The 14,320-nt window shown below is 37.7% G+C and overlaps 1 protein-coding gene across 1 annotated transcript in view; it reads right to left on the bottom strand.

The window, feature by feature from the left end:
• Window positions 1–12,381, bottom strand: part of LOC103040329 (adhesion G protein-coupled receptor A3) — a 220,211-nt gene extending 207,830 nt beyond the window's left edge. Inside the window, exon 1 of the mRNA XM_007228648.4 lies at window positions 11,541–12,381. Coding sequence (XP_007228710.3) covers window positions 11,541–11,758 — 218 coding nt within the window. The 5' untranslated portion in view covers window positions 11,759–12,381. The remainder of the gene's footprint in view (window positions 1–11,540) is intronic.
• Window positions 12,382–14,320: the final 1,939 nt, after the last annotated feature.

Genomic DNA, 14,320 nt, shown 5'->3' with positions numbered 1-14,320 from the left:
TATGGGGCCTCTCTGCGGCGCGGGGTCAGGCAGAGTTGACATGTTCTCCCGCTCATAAGCTCACCCCCACAGACAGAAGCCGTGCTCTTGGGGCTTTAACTCAGCTGCTTTACGATGTTTAGGAAAGCTGGAGCGCACAACACACTTTTGAGGGCCGCAGCTGCCAGCGGGCCAGCAGATTTATGACAGTTTAAATAACCTCACTATTTATTCTATTCACAGAAAGGGAGGCCAGGACAACAGCACAGTAACGGATCCTTGGCAGGCTCTCTATTTTCCTTTCTTAATATTTTTAGGTGGCTGAACACATCGGACACATTCTTGGGTTTTCTGAAGCGTACAAAGGGATTTATGAACTTTTGTGATTTTGTGTGGGTGTGTGTGTGTGTGTGAGACAGAGAGAGAGAGAGAGAGAGAGAGAGAGAGAGAGAGAGAGAGAGAGAGAGAGAAATATATGTATACACCTTTTTATGCGAAGAGAATAGCTCAAAGGAACTTTTTGTTTTGTCTGTGCAGCATGTGATGTGCTTTCTGGATGATACTCCCCAATATCTATCACAATAGAAAGTGGGGTAGAGGTAGAAGAGCAGTCTAAAAAAGCCATGCCTTATGAAAATGTGGTTTTCATTCCAGCTAAACTTTGTTGCTCTAAGCCAATTTCATTCATTGTACAACATTTTACCTACCCTAAAAACATCATGTATTTCTTTTTGTTTGCTTGGCTTTGTTAATTCCTTCTTTAAATCAGTTCGCAAATGGTGCATTATAAACTGAGCGGAATATAAAAAGAAGAAGAAAAAGAAGAAGAAGAAGAAGAAGAAGAAGAGAATAATGATATTTGTCTTTAAATGACCATTTCATTTCATCTGTCTGGTTTCATCATTTGTAAAATACTTTAATTCATAAGATGATTCGTCAGATCGTTGTACCTTTTTACTAGACAACTTGCTGTGTTGCTGTGTAATTGGGAATCTTTTAGTGGTTGGTGCACATAATACACAACTGGTCAGATCTTTCACCAGGAGGAACCCATGTCGAGTCTGTCTGCTCTCCAAAAACATGTTTTGTGACAAAATGCAAAAACATGCAAAAACTGATAACTGATGTAATGAGCAAGACATTTTTTAAACTTCCAAAATTGATGTATATAAGAAATGAACAATACTGAATAATTATTATTCTTATTTATTTAAAATTTTCCCACTTTCTCCCAATTTATCTGGCCAATTGTCCCTCCCATTCAGCTGCTACTCAGCTGTATATATAGGCAAAAAAAATGGTCTGTTCTAATTTGAGTCCAGTGTTGTTGCTATCTAAAACATACATTCAAATATTTTATTTCAATAAAATAAATGTTTTTTTTTAAATAGACAAACAGTTTATTTTGAAAAAAAAAATTCAGATATTATCAGTATCATGGGTACAGTCAAAAGTATGTAGCCCTATTGCACACGTTAGTGTTTTTTTTTCTTTCTTACATTTCACACAATTCATTAGTTTCTTTTCATGTATTATCATTACTATGGAAAACAATTAATCGGTTAAATTCTAATTTAGTTTGTTTAGAGTCTTTTACTACTCTTGGAGCTAAAAGCCTTAGATCACACTAAAAGCCTACAGAAAGCCTCTGGCCATCATGGTTCACTAGTTTTCTTGAGACCACTGAATGACACTGCATGCTTGCCTCAGGTGCTCTCCACAGAGAGATGAGGCAGTGCTGATGTCCAGGACCAGAGAACATGCCCTGAGGTGGCATATCATTTTAACAGCTGAAGTCACAAAACTTGAGATTATGCCACCACACCTCATGCAATGCCTTTGTTGTCTGCTTTCACTGTCAGTGAGGACTACATTGTCAGAGAGAGAGAAAGAGAGAGAGCGAGAGAGAGAGAGATGGGACAGTTATGGACTGAGGGTTCCTCTGGCCCTGTCATTTAACATTAAGAGCCGCAGGGCTGCTGTGTGTGTGTTAACCTGTGCCCTTCACGCACTGAAAAGCACTTGCTTTCTGCCTGTCAAATATTCATACAGAAGCACTTAGAGCACAGGAGAGTGTTAGCTACAGGCTACAAGCAACACTTAAAAAGAAACAAATCATAAAGCTATAGACAGAGAGACAACAAAAACAAAAGTGAGAGAGAGAGAGAGAGAGAGACAGAGAGAGAGAAAAGGAAAGAATTCAGGTCACATTAAAAAGGTGACCCAGCCTACTTGAAGCTGTTCATGCTAAGAATATTAAAATGTTTAAAGAATGTGTCACCCTACCTGTCAGGAAAACCCAGGCAGGGAGACGAGGAGGCGGACACAAGTGCAGGTAGGGACGAAACGAATAATTTAATAAATATATATATATATATATATATATATATATATATATATATATATATATATATATATATATATATATAAATAACAAAGATAAACAAATAACAAAGAACACGTAATAATAAAGTAAACCAAAACAAACGAGAGGAACTAGTGAACATAAACTAAACAAACAAGAAGTACTAAATATATATATATATATATATATATATATATATATATATACAAACAGGGAGTAAATAAACAAAGAAACAAGTAAACAAGAAATAAAGAAATAAACAAGAAACGGAGGTGAGAAAACTAACAAACAAACAGGGAGGCTAATAAACGAGAAACTAAACAGAGCTAATAACAAACAAACTTACTAGAGAATATAATAATAAAAAGGGAATTTATATACAAGGGAACAAACTAATAAACACAAGCAGGGGTATATACAAGGAACTAGGGAACATGGAAATAAACAAGAAACTAGATATATTAAACAAGAGATGAACACAGAAACTAAGGCGCGAGGAACAGAGGCTATGAAACACAGAGAGACACAGAGAGACAAAACAACAGGGGAAGGTGCAAAGACCGACAGAGACAAAGTGGCAGAGGAGGGCTATTTAAAGAAACAAGAAACACACTATAATTGGAAACACCTGGGGAAGGGGCGGAGCTAGAAATGAGAATAGTGGTGGAAAGGTACTGAGACGGGAGACACAGGGGAGCATAGGTCACGTGGGGAAGACACACAGAGACACGAGACGAGACAAGGATGTGACACTACCATACTGGTATCTTCGCTCGCGATAAAACTGATGAGATCTTGAGCACCCCTTTCAGACACTCTTAATCATAACCGCGTCAGGTTCCACGTCTCAAGTGGAGCAGTATTAATACTGACTGACACTTAAAACGAGAAGGGGAAAGGCTATTGCTCAAACGCTGCGATTAATGCCAATCATACCGAGTAGAATGCAAACCAAACAAATTAAAAGGTAAAGCAGTGCCAGCCTAATCTGACCTCGTTCGCATCATCAGACGCAGAAACTGCTTCAGAGAGGTTACTTTCAATATTTTTAATATTCAAGCCAGAGAGAAAAGTATAAACAGTGAAGTGGGGATGGAATACATTAACACCTCCAAGCATAGCCTGGGATTTTAAAACGACACATACTTTTGTTTTGGAAAGCACTGACTATGAGAAATGCTGGAGCTCTGCAGGACTCAGGATCTTTTGATGTTACTACTGTGGTTTGCTTAAAGAGCCTAAGTGATTCTGTTAGAGGTTAAACGGCCTTACTAGTGGCACGTGGATTATTATGCCAGTGGAAAACCACAGACTCATTCCAATTTGGGGATCGTTTCCAATACAAATCACCAGGAAAATGTGATACCTAGGTACGTCTGACTACTGTAAACTACAGTGTCACTTCCAAATATGGCAGATTAGGTTATAGTTTAAAGGAAACAGGCAGAAATCCAGAAAGTATCTGCTCTGCTCCAATACTTCAGCTACACACCGCCACTGCTGCTGCTGGTGAATTTGATGAATTGTCACAAAATCATACAAAGTACTAAACTCTGCAAAGGGCTTTTAATTTAATTTGAAACAACAAAAGAAAAAACATGGAAGACATGGAGAGAAAGGTAAATTAAACTAGCTTTAGTTAGGTTTTACAGCAATGTAACCTAAAGTCTGTCACACATAGTCCAATCCATTGTCACAAATGAAGGAAAACACACATCAGATTCAGCAGGATTTTCATGACTTTATGATTAATCTTTGTGCCACATAGTGTACTACAGCATTATGACTGTACAACATTAAATTCAAGCAATATCAATAACACAGTCTATTTCTCACAAGCTCTCTTTCTGATGTTACTATTCTAGCCCAGTCAATTTGTGAAGAAGTAGTAGCCTAAACATACTCAACTCATACCAAGTGTAATAAGTAATGCTGAACATTGAAATTATACAAGTGAACTTGAAATGTGTTGACCTTGTGTTTTTTGGCCCTTCTTGCCTGCATCCTGCTGAGAATAACAGGGAAACAGGGAACACTCTGCTCAATTGAAAACCAGACAAAACACTGCCTATTTCATACTATCAATTATGGAAGTGAGGCGTGGTTCCACACATAAAAAGCGCCAGAGCGTAGACAGATCTTTTCAACAAGACGCATTTACTTAAATCATGCTTAACACTAGCTCTGTACAGCCTCATTCTCTCTGTAGTCGATATGGTGTCTCTGGTGCCAGAGCAGCTGTCAGTAAGTATTCACATTCACATTCTTGTCTTCAGCAGTAGCAGCTCTGAACTAGATCTGGCCTCATATCGACACACAGTCTTGACCAATTTGTCTAAGAAGACTTAGACTGGACACATCTGGACACATCAGTACTAGACAATCCCCTAGGACAGGAAAAGTCATGAATCTGATGGCATGGGCCTCGAGTTGGGCAATGCGTCTCTTATAAAAAATGCAGTAAATGTGTGAGTGAAGGCCTAATCAACTTAAGCCAGTCCAATTTCCATACACAGTGCCTGCAAAAACAGTAACATGGCCCTGAGACTTCTAAAAACTCCAAAAACAAATGACAATCAGTGCAAACCAGCATGATTTAATTTTTTCTCAGGCTAATCCAATAATTCTGTCCTGCCCAATAAATCAGACAAAATTGCCTCTTCAGTCTGCTGGCCTTACAAAGGAGGGCATCCTGCTCCCGGTACTCAGAGTAATAATGCCAGCATGCTAACAAGCATACAGCTGTACTCCAGGGTATAGGGCAATGAATAGGAGAATGGAGGAGACCAGGGGGAGGCATTAGCTCACACCCAGAGGAGACACACTTCAGTTGGCTTACCCTTGGCCATGTGCACACTTCCCTCTCAGAGCTATTTATTTTTCCAGTGAGCAGAAACAAAAGTGAGACGAGGGAGGCCACTTCAGTATGATAAAAGGTCACACTTCCTAGTGCAGGAACAAGACTTCCTGGCCAGCCAGGACCAAAACACAGCATCGGGGTTCTGGCCAGCACACACACACACACATACACAAAGGAATGCTTGAATAATATATCATTACCATATTTATGATAAGTGTGAATATTTCACAACATCTGGAATACACACACACATATATGAAAAAACTACAAAATAGTGTTGCATAGAGTATCATTGCTCATATCTCCCTGCATTTAACATGTACTCATAATATAAATTGCCTTTGAGATTCAGTGCCTGGTGAGAAGGCTATAAGAAGATAACCAATGGATGTGGCTGAACCTCATTTTATTTGTGGAAAAAAGAAGACAGAGGATTTCTGTATCCTCACATAAAACACCTTTTTATACTTGGCTCCTACATTTAAACTATATTAGAATATGATATTTAGATTACCAAAGAACATAATGCTAAAGTGGAGTAATCAACTGAGGAATCTCTCATCACGGCTGCATGAGTATGTTCAGACATTCATTAACTGAGCATTTTAAGTGCAGTAGTAATTACATGCATCAGAATGCACTTGATGAAGAAAACATACTTGCACCAGACTGAAATGATGTAAGCCTAATTAAATGCCTAATCACATTTCAGTCTGCACTGTTAATTACACACTTACACATTTCCAAGTCATGTTTGCTGACTGTAAGAACATTTTACAGTAGAATTGTGTTCCATGATTTTCCCATTTTTTAGTAAAAGCTAAAGAATGCCTCACTGACCTGCAGGTTATGTGTTTGGGACTTTTTACATTGAATATGAAAGTGATTTCTGCCTCATTAAAGTTGTTTGTCTGTTTACACGGACAATACTAGCCGTACACCTCTGGTCATAATCATTATCACGCACTGTACTGTCCACTGTGGGTGATATTACATAATATTAGCTTATTCTATGATGTTTTCCTGGTAGAGATGTGACACTGTTAATCGAGGAATGTTAAATGCATGCGCAACTTCCTAAAATGTGATGTCACATCCATCTGGGACACACCTTTTGCCTCATGTAAGCTCCAATAATTTACTTTATTTTGCCATGATCACACTGACCACAGCACGTTTGAAAACAGATTTTGTCGCAAAGCAGCATTACTGCTCTACAGCAGCAATTCTGATCTAGCCAATGACGAGAATGGCAAGAAAAAAAGCCAACAGAAAAAGAGAAAGAAACCTGATCAGCATGTATAGCAATGTACAGCACAACAAATAAACCACCAACAGCATAAAATAAAGAAACAACTAATATATCTAAATGATGTGTCACAGAACCAAACACTCTACAATAATACATATTTCTCAATACAATCACACCATACACAATCAGCAAAACTGCTGTGATTACTCAACATGCATTCACAAATAATTAGCTGCAGAGAAACTTGTCAGTTAGTGCATGATTATGTGTGATTAATTATGTAGCTATAACAGTGCATTGGTATTTCCCTGATTCACCTAGGCTGACCTAAATGCGCTAAACAGAAATGGCAGATCTTGCGTTTTTTAGATATTTCACAGTATGAAAGGGAATTGGCTGTGAGCAAGAAAATAAATAAATATACAACATGGCCTAAAACAAATTTACAAACGATTAAACGATAATGCTATTGACTTCTTGTATGTAATCTCACCACTTAGGAGTGTCAGAAAAGAGGCCTGCAACACAGCAATTACATTCTCAACCCCTCTGAGTGAGACAGCCGTTTCTGCTGGGAAGATAAACTAATCAGCTCATCTGAGATGTGTTTTCAGCATGTAATAGGATCCAACTCAATACAAGTACTACAAACTGCTGTACATCGATGTCAGTGCACTTACACAGAAATAAAACTAATATACTAAAGCAAATTAAAATTTCATGATACTCAGTGGGAAATAGTATAGAGTCAGCATGAGATTAGCTGTAATGCATGTTTAATATAGGACCTAAAGGGGCAAAGTGATTTTGTTTATACTGATTACAGTCAATTTAAACATCTTAATTTGATCTAGACTGCAGCAGACTGAGTTTATTTTTGTGGTGTCTCAGCCAGTACAGCAGACACTTCTACAGGTGCTGGTCAACGAATTAGAATAATTTGAAATAGTGCAATCATGAAATTCTTTGAATGCATTTTTTGTGCAGAAAGCAAATCAGGTGTTCACCGCACCTGTCCTACTCGTTAGACTAATCACAGAACTCGTTACCTGGAAAATTTGCTCAGCTGAGCTTTCCAAAAGGCCCATTTAGGCCATTTAACTGTGACACTGTTGTTTCATTGAATTAGAATAAATGCTCGAATTTTTGTTTTCTGTGAAGAGTGTTCACTGTGCAGTATAAAGTCAGGGTTGAGTAGAATTTCTAAGTTGTAAAATCAATCATGGGTAAGCAGCCCGACCTCTCAACCGGAATAGTGGCTCAAATTCAAGCCCTTCGCCAACAAGGCTTGACCCAAACTAAAATTGCTGAGCAGCTCGGCATCAGCCAGTCTTCCGTCTGCAAAGCTCTCTAGAAAAACTGCAGCAAGCGCACCAACTGTTCCGGCGTCCGAAAAACTTCTGCTCGCAACAACAAGCAGCTGAGAAAGATCGCAGTCAGCAACCGGTTCTAGTCCACTTCCGAGCTCACCGACTTGTGGAACAAGCAGACCGACGCTGACGTCTCCAGATCAACCACTTACCGTCGTCTGCGCGAACTCGGCTTCAAATCTCGCGTTCCAGCAGTAAAACCGATGCTGAACAAGAAACAAATGGAGAAACGGCTGAAGTGGGCCAAAGAACACGGCGAGTGGACTGCTGAAGACTGGCAGAAAGTGGTCGTCAGTGACGAATCACGCTTCTGCATCTCCTTCGGTGACCAAGGTCTTCGTGTCTGGCGTCGTGGTGGCGAAACCTACAACCACGAGTGCGTGAAAAGATCCGTCAAGTTTCCCCAGAGCGTTATGGTCTGGGGATGCATGTCCGCTCAAGGTGTAGGGAAACTCTGCTTCCTCAAGAAGACTGTCAATGCTGTATATCAAGATGTTCTGGAAACGTTCCTGATTCCGACTGTTGAGGAACAGTTCGGCGAAGAAGACTTCATATTTCAACAGGATCTTGCACCGGCTCATGCGGCAAAGTCGACCAAAGATTGGTTCACTAAAAAACAGCTTGAAGTTTTGGCATGGCCGGCCAACTCGCCTGACCTCAATGTCATTGAAAACCTTTGGGCCATCGTCAAGCGGAAAATTCGCGACAGAAAGCCTACTACGCTGGACCAACTGAAGCAGAACATCGCCACTGCCTGGGAAGCTGTGAGTGCGGAAACTTGCGACAAGCTGGTCAAATCGATGCCGCGGAGACTTCAGGCAGTCATACAAGCCAAGGGGGCAGCCACAAAATACTGAGAAAGTGATGATTGTAATTATAATAAAAATTATTCTAATTCAATGAAACGGTTTCTCCATTATTCTAATTCAATAAAACAACAGTGTCACAGTTAAATGGCCTAAATGGGCCTTTTGGAAAGCTCAGCTGAGCAATTTTTTTTCCAGGTAACGAGTTCTGTGATTAGTCTAACGAGTAGGACAGGTGCGGTGAACACCTGATTTGCTTTCTGCACAAAAAATGCATTCAAAGAATTTCATGATTGCACTATTTCAAATTATTCTAATTCGTTGACCAGCACCTGTATATCTTTGGAAGGGATAATACACTGTCAATGGGAGTTTTATATTATATACAAACTATTCATATATTTTTTTAAATTCATGCATTTAACAAGAACAATTTGCAGCTGTTTTAATTTACATAACACTTAATAAGTGCTTTGGAATTAAGCTACAACTAGCACAGTACCATTTTATAGACTTATTCAAATGTTTGGTTATCTATGGCAACAGAAAAACGAAGTGAAAAAAGTGAAACATGAAATTACAGCAAATCAGGCTTAAGCATGTCACCAAATATAATAAATATACATTCTCTGATTTCTTTAATCATGGTACCACCACTTATCATAGGTGGGCTCCTCCAACTGTCTAAAGATCTGAAAGCAAAATATGACATGCTCATAAGGCACAGGAAGGCTATAAGAAGATAACCAACTGATGTTGTCACAAAACAGTTTTGCCGAGATCTTTGTCTAAGGAATTTTATGTTCAGAGATGGATAGTAACAAAGTAGAACTACTTCACTACTGTACTTAAGCACTAAACTTCTGTATCTGTACCTACTGGATTATCATTTTTTCTTCTACTTCCACTTTTACTTCACCACATATTTTTGATGAGGTTAATATTTTTACTTTGATACATTTTTATGTTCTGCATTGTTACACGTTGCAATTATAAAAATGTTACAAATCATTTCAAACCAACATTATAACTGGCACACAGTGGTGGATGCTCTGCGCTGTCAACAGGATTAATAAAGCTGCCTCTCAGCGAATCAGGTGATCGAGCTCTCTTATAAGAAGATTGTGCTACTCTTGTTCTGCCTTTCGCTCTACCAACTTTCGGTAAGACTACTTTCTGTAATAACTACATAACACAATACTTGTACTTATACTTTTAAGTAAAATTACTTAAGTAATTATTTTGTTAAAAATGTTGAATACATCCACTCAAATGTGGTGCTTCTAAAAACACTTCAACTTCTACCTAAGTCACTTTTTTTGATAGAGCACTGGGTCAAGTCTGGGTCTCTAGTACTTTATACATCCCTGGTTATGTCATTAAAAGCCAGCTCAGGGGAATTGTGGCAGTCAGTAGGAGATCTAATGAAATAAAACCACCATACATTATAACTGCCAAGATCCTGTATATAAGTCTAGCTGAATCAAGAGAATGGTGCTGAAGAACATTTACAAAAGCCAAAGGAGTTCTGGAATTAAGCTAGGGACCAGTGATATAAAAATTTACATTCAACACTGGTACATTTGGAGAAAATAGGAAAATGCATTCAATGTATCAAACACTCAATTCAAATGCAAATGAAATAATGCAAAAAGTGTATATATAATAATGCAATAGTGTATATAAAGTGCATATGCTGTTAAGTTCTTATATATTGAGCATTTTACTACTATTCTGTTTTTAATAAGATTTCTACTCACCTGTCAACTTGTTTTAATGTGATATTACAGTAAACAAGCTAAGATTTAAATTGATTTGTATTGTGATGCTCTCTGTGTCAGGTATGTAGAGGAAGATAATATCACTATATGCATTATATACTACTGTGTATTTGTACTTATATAGCTGAAACAACAACTAAATTATATATTGGCTTGACTTTAACGCAGAGACTAGAGCGTGATCAGGGAAAAAAATGGTATTTTATTGATATTCTTGGGTAAATTAAAAAAGCTTTTTTATTTCAAGAATATACTACTGCAACAGAATTCATGTTTACATTTTATTTTATGTATGTATATGCATTAGTTTTAAACATTCAGTAGAAACAACAAATCTTTTTTGTAAACAACAGTTGCTTACCGAGAGTTTGCTTTTGTATAAAATATTGATATAACAAAGTAAGAAATTAAAGTAAGAAACAAGCTGCAAATAATACAAAAAACTTTAAGCACAATATGGATTTTTAAAATCACAATATACTGTGTACACCACTTGCTTTATGTGAAAGTGTGTGATCATCATTTTAAAGACAACAAAATTTGAAGTAATCATAGGTTGGGAAATATGTACTTTTTTTCTTCACCTACTGCAGTCCACAGTTATTAAGGCATTGGTTATTGCAAGACTGGCTAAAATACTGTTCACTGTTATAAACAAACATACAAACACAATAGACAATATTAGGATTATCAAATATCATTGAGGTAATGTCCATTTATTGGACGATGTAATTATCAACTTATCCTATGTGTAATTATGGAAAGATAATAAAAATACAAATAATGTCATTATCAAAAATATATATTCAATTTTAGAAGTGTTATGACATTTGTAACTTATGTAGGTTATATTAGTTAGGAAAATTGGGTAGGGAAAATAAAGAAAATGCTTCAGTCTATACCTATGACTTTTCAGTCTGTATTTGATTTGCTTAAATGCAACTTATTGATGTTTTTTGAGATTTTTTCTTTTTCTTTATTATTTAATTTTATTTATTTTTATGTGTGTACATTTTGTAAAACTAAACTAAACTAAACTAAACTAAGCTAAACTAAAACTTTCCAACTGCTCTGATGCCAATACCCCATCCCTTCATTTATTCATTCACTCACTCTCGCATACTCACAGTGTGACCGTGGTGTTGGGCAGCAGTGCGGGCTGCAGCGTGTCCAGCAGCTCCGCGTCTTCACACACCACCCTCACCCGGACCCGCAGCCGGCTCAGCTCCTTAGAGCGCTCGGCCGAGCAGTGGCAGCTGTCCACGAAGAGGTCCGGGCAGTTCCTGCTGGACACAGAGCTTCTCCACAGACCGACAACCAGCAGGAACACGGTGAGCACTCCCATAGTGGGAGAAAGAGGGAGAACAGGCGGTTATTCGCGGTGTTATTAAGTTATATCTTCCCAGCCTTGGTAAACAACACTGTACGTGAGCATTTCACGCGTTTAGAGCCGGTTATTTCTCCGTTAGGCGGTCGCTTCAGGGTGCTGCACGGACGGCACCTGCCTCCAGAGCTTCTGCATCTCCAGACACAGCACAGAAACAAGCCAGAACAGTGGAGGAACTCATGTTTCATCCACAACATCCAGCCCAAAGTCCTTCATCCTTCAGTTCTGAAGTTATTCTCATACTGTGGTGAAGTTTCGCTAACTTAACTTAGTTATCCAGCTCCTCTCTCTCTTAAACGGTGATCTCCAGACGCTGCTCCTCAAACCCAACCACAAAACTTCACACTCCCAGTTTACTCAAAACTTTCAAGCTACATTTCCATAAAAAGCACTTAAAAGTCCCGAAAACGTAAGAAAATAAAAAATAAGTCAACAAAAAAATGAACTACGCAGTGTTTCCTTATCTTTTTAACGGCTGTCAACAGGTTGTCCTGGTGACTAGAGCCGCCGCGCGCTCTGTCAGCAGCGTGGAGCGCTGAAGCCCCGCCCACACCGAAAGCAAAGTACAGACACGACGTTTCCATTGGCTCAAAGTTTACCACGTGACCCCAAGCGCCTCTGTCACTCCAAAAGAGGCAAAGTATCCTGACAAATTAATGATAGAGATGAATATAATATACACATGCCTATATAATAAACCGTACGAGTTTAAATACAAATATGTACATTTTCAGACAGAAGACTCCTTTTAACTGCCTTTGAAGAATAGATGGATCATTATATTAAACTAATACAGTCCTCTGCAAAACAGAAACCTTACAAACTTATTAAAACAGGTGTAAAATGTATAGTTCTGGAAAAAAATAAAAGAAAAAACTTTCTTTGATTTTACCAATTTGAAAACCTCTGGAATATAATCAAGAGGAAGATGGATGATCACAAGCTATCAAACCAAGCGGCACTGCTTGAATGTTTGTACCAGGAGTGGCATAAAGTTATCCAAAAGCAGTGTGTAAGACTGGTAGAGGAGAAATAAAAAAAAAAACAGGATTATTCAACCAAATATTGATTGCTGAACTCTTAAAACTCTTAAAACCTTTGAATATGAACTTGTTTTCTTTGCATTATTTGAGGTCTGAAAATTCTCTGAAAACATCTTTTTTGTAATTTCAGCCATTTCTCATTTTCTGTGAATAAATGCTCTAAATGACAATATTTTCATTTAGAATTTGGGGGAAATGTTGTCTGTAGTTAATAGAATAAAATGATTGTCATTTTATTTAAACATATACATATAAATTGCAAAATAGGAGAAACTGATTTAGAAACTTATTTGGTCTCCTCATGTTTTCCAGAGCTGTATATGTAAATTCTTAGAAAAAAGACCCCTTTTACTGACTTTGAAGAAAAGATGGAACATTATATTAAACTAATACAGTACTCTGCAAAAAAGGTTTTAAACCTGTTAAAACAGATGTGTAATTTATATAAATAAAAAATGTATATAGTTGTATATGCATTTGATGTTGTGCACTATGTTTGCTTTCAATAAAAAAATGACAAATCATTTTTTTATATTTTAATTTGTATTTTATTTAGGACCCTAAAGGTTACTGTATGTAATAGACAAATGGACAAAAGGAGCAAGTTCAGTGAGCACTGAATTTCATGCATTAAATCATAGGTTTATTTATCTGCAATATTGAAACTTTACTGAACATACATCTGCACTCATGGACAATATATACTTTACAATATATCAATGTACATCTACACTCCTGGACTTTCTAGACACTTTATAGACTATCTATCTATGTTATGAAAAGAGCAATTTGTAAATGAAAAAAAATTAAGACACTTATAAACTTTTTTCAGGTCACAGGCAGATTGAGTGCAGAACATTATGCTTTATTAATAACATTAGCAAAAATTAGCATGAAGAACAAAACATTAAGACTGTCAATTGCAGTTTTATTATAGAGTTACCAGACATTCATCTGGTCTGCAGACAGCAAGGAAGTCACACTGTACGAGAAACCGAATGAGCCACATTTGCTTTTTGTATGTTTGTTTATTTAACTACAGTTCAGAATGCAGTTAAAACACTTTTACCCTTTGCAATAAATTTTTGATTTAAACAAAATCACTAACAATTTCACTAAAAACTCATTAAAATTTGTAATTCCTATTGCTTTTTCATAGAGGTCTATGTGTTGGAGTGTGACCCAGTAGCCTGCAGTGTAGCTGTGTTGGCGCTGTGATCTGCACTGTGGCTGCAGGCTGTTAAATGTATGTGATTATAATAGCTTTGAGACAGAAGCTCAAGCAGCTGGTTCAGCTCCGAGAGCTGGAGCGGGAAAGGTGCTTCCCCTGAGTGTAGTGCACCAAATTCCTCTCTCATTATACATTACACCCAGAGAGAAAGAGGGGGGGATAGAGAGAAGGGAACGTGGAGGAGAGGGAGGGAAGGAGAAATACATAGAGAGACACATTAGACAAATGGAGAAGATTGAGAGAGAG

The sequence above is a fragment of the Astyanax mexicanus genome, chromosome 7 (assembly GCF_023375975.1).
Source record: "Astyanax mexicanus isolate ESR-SI-001 chromosome 7, AstMex3_surface, whole genome shotgun sequence".
Classification (NCBI taxonomy): Eukaryota; Metazoa; Chordata; class Actinopteri; order Characiformes; family Acestrorhamphidae; genus Astyanax; species Astyanax mexicanus.
Note: the sequence above shows the minus strand (reverse complement) of the source record. Positions and strands in the feature narration are given on the sequence as shown.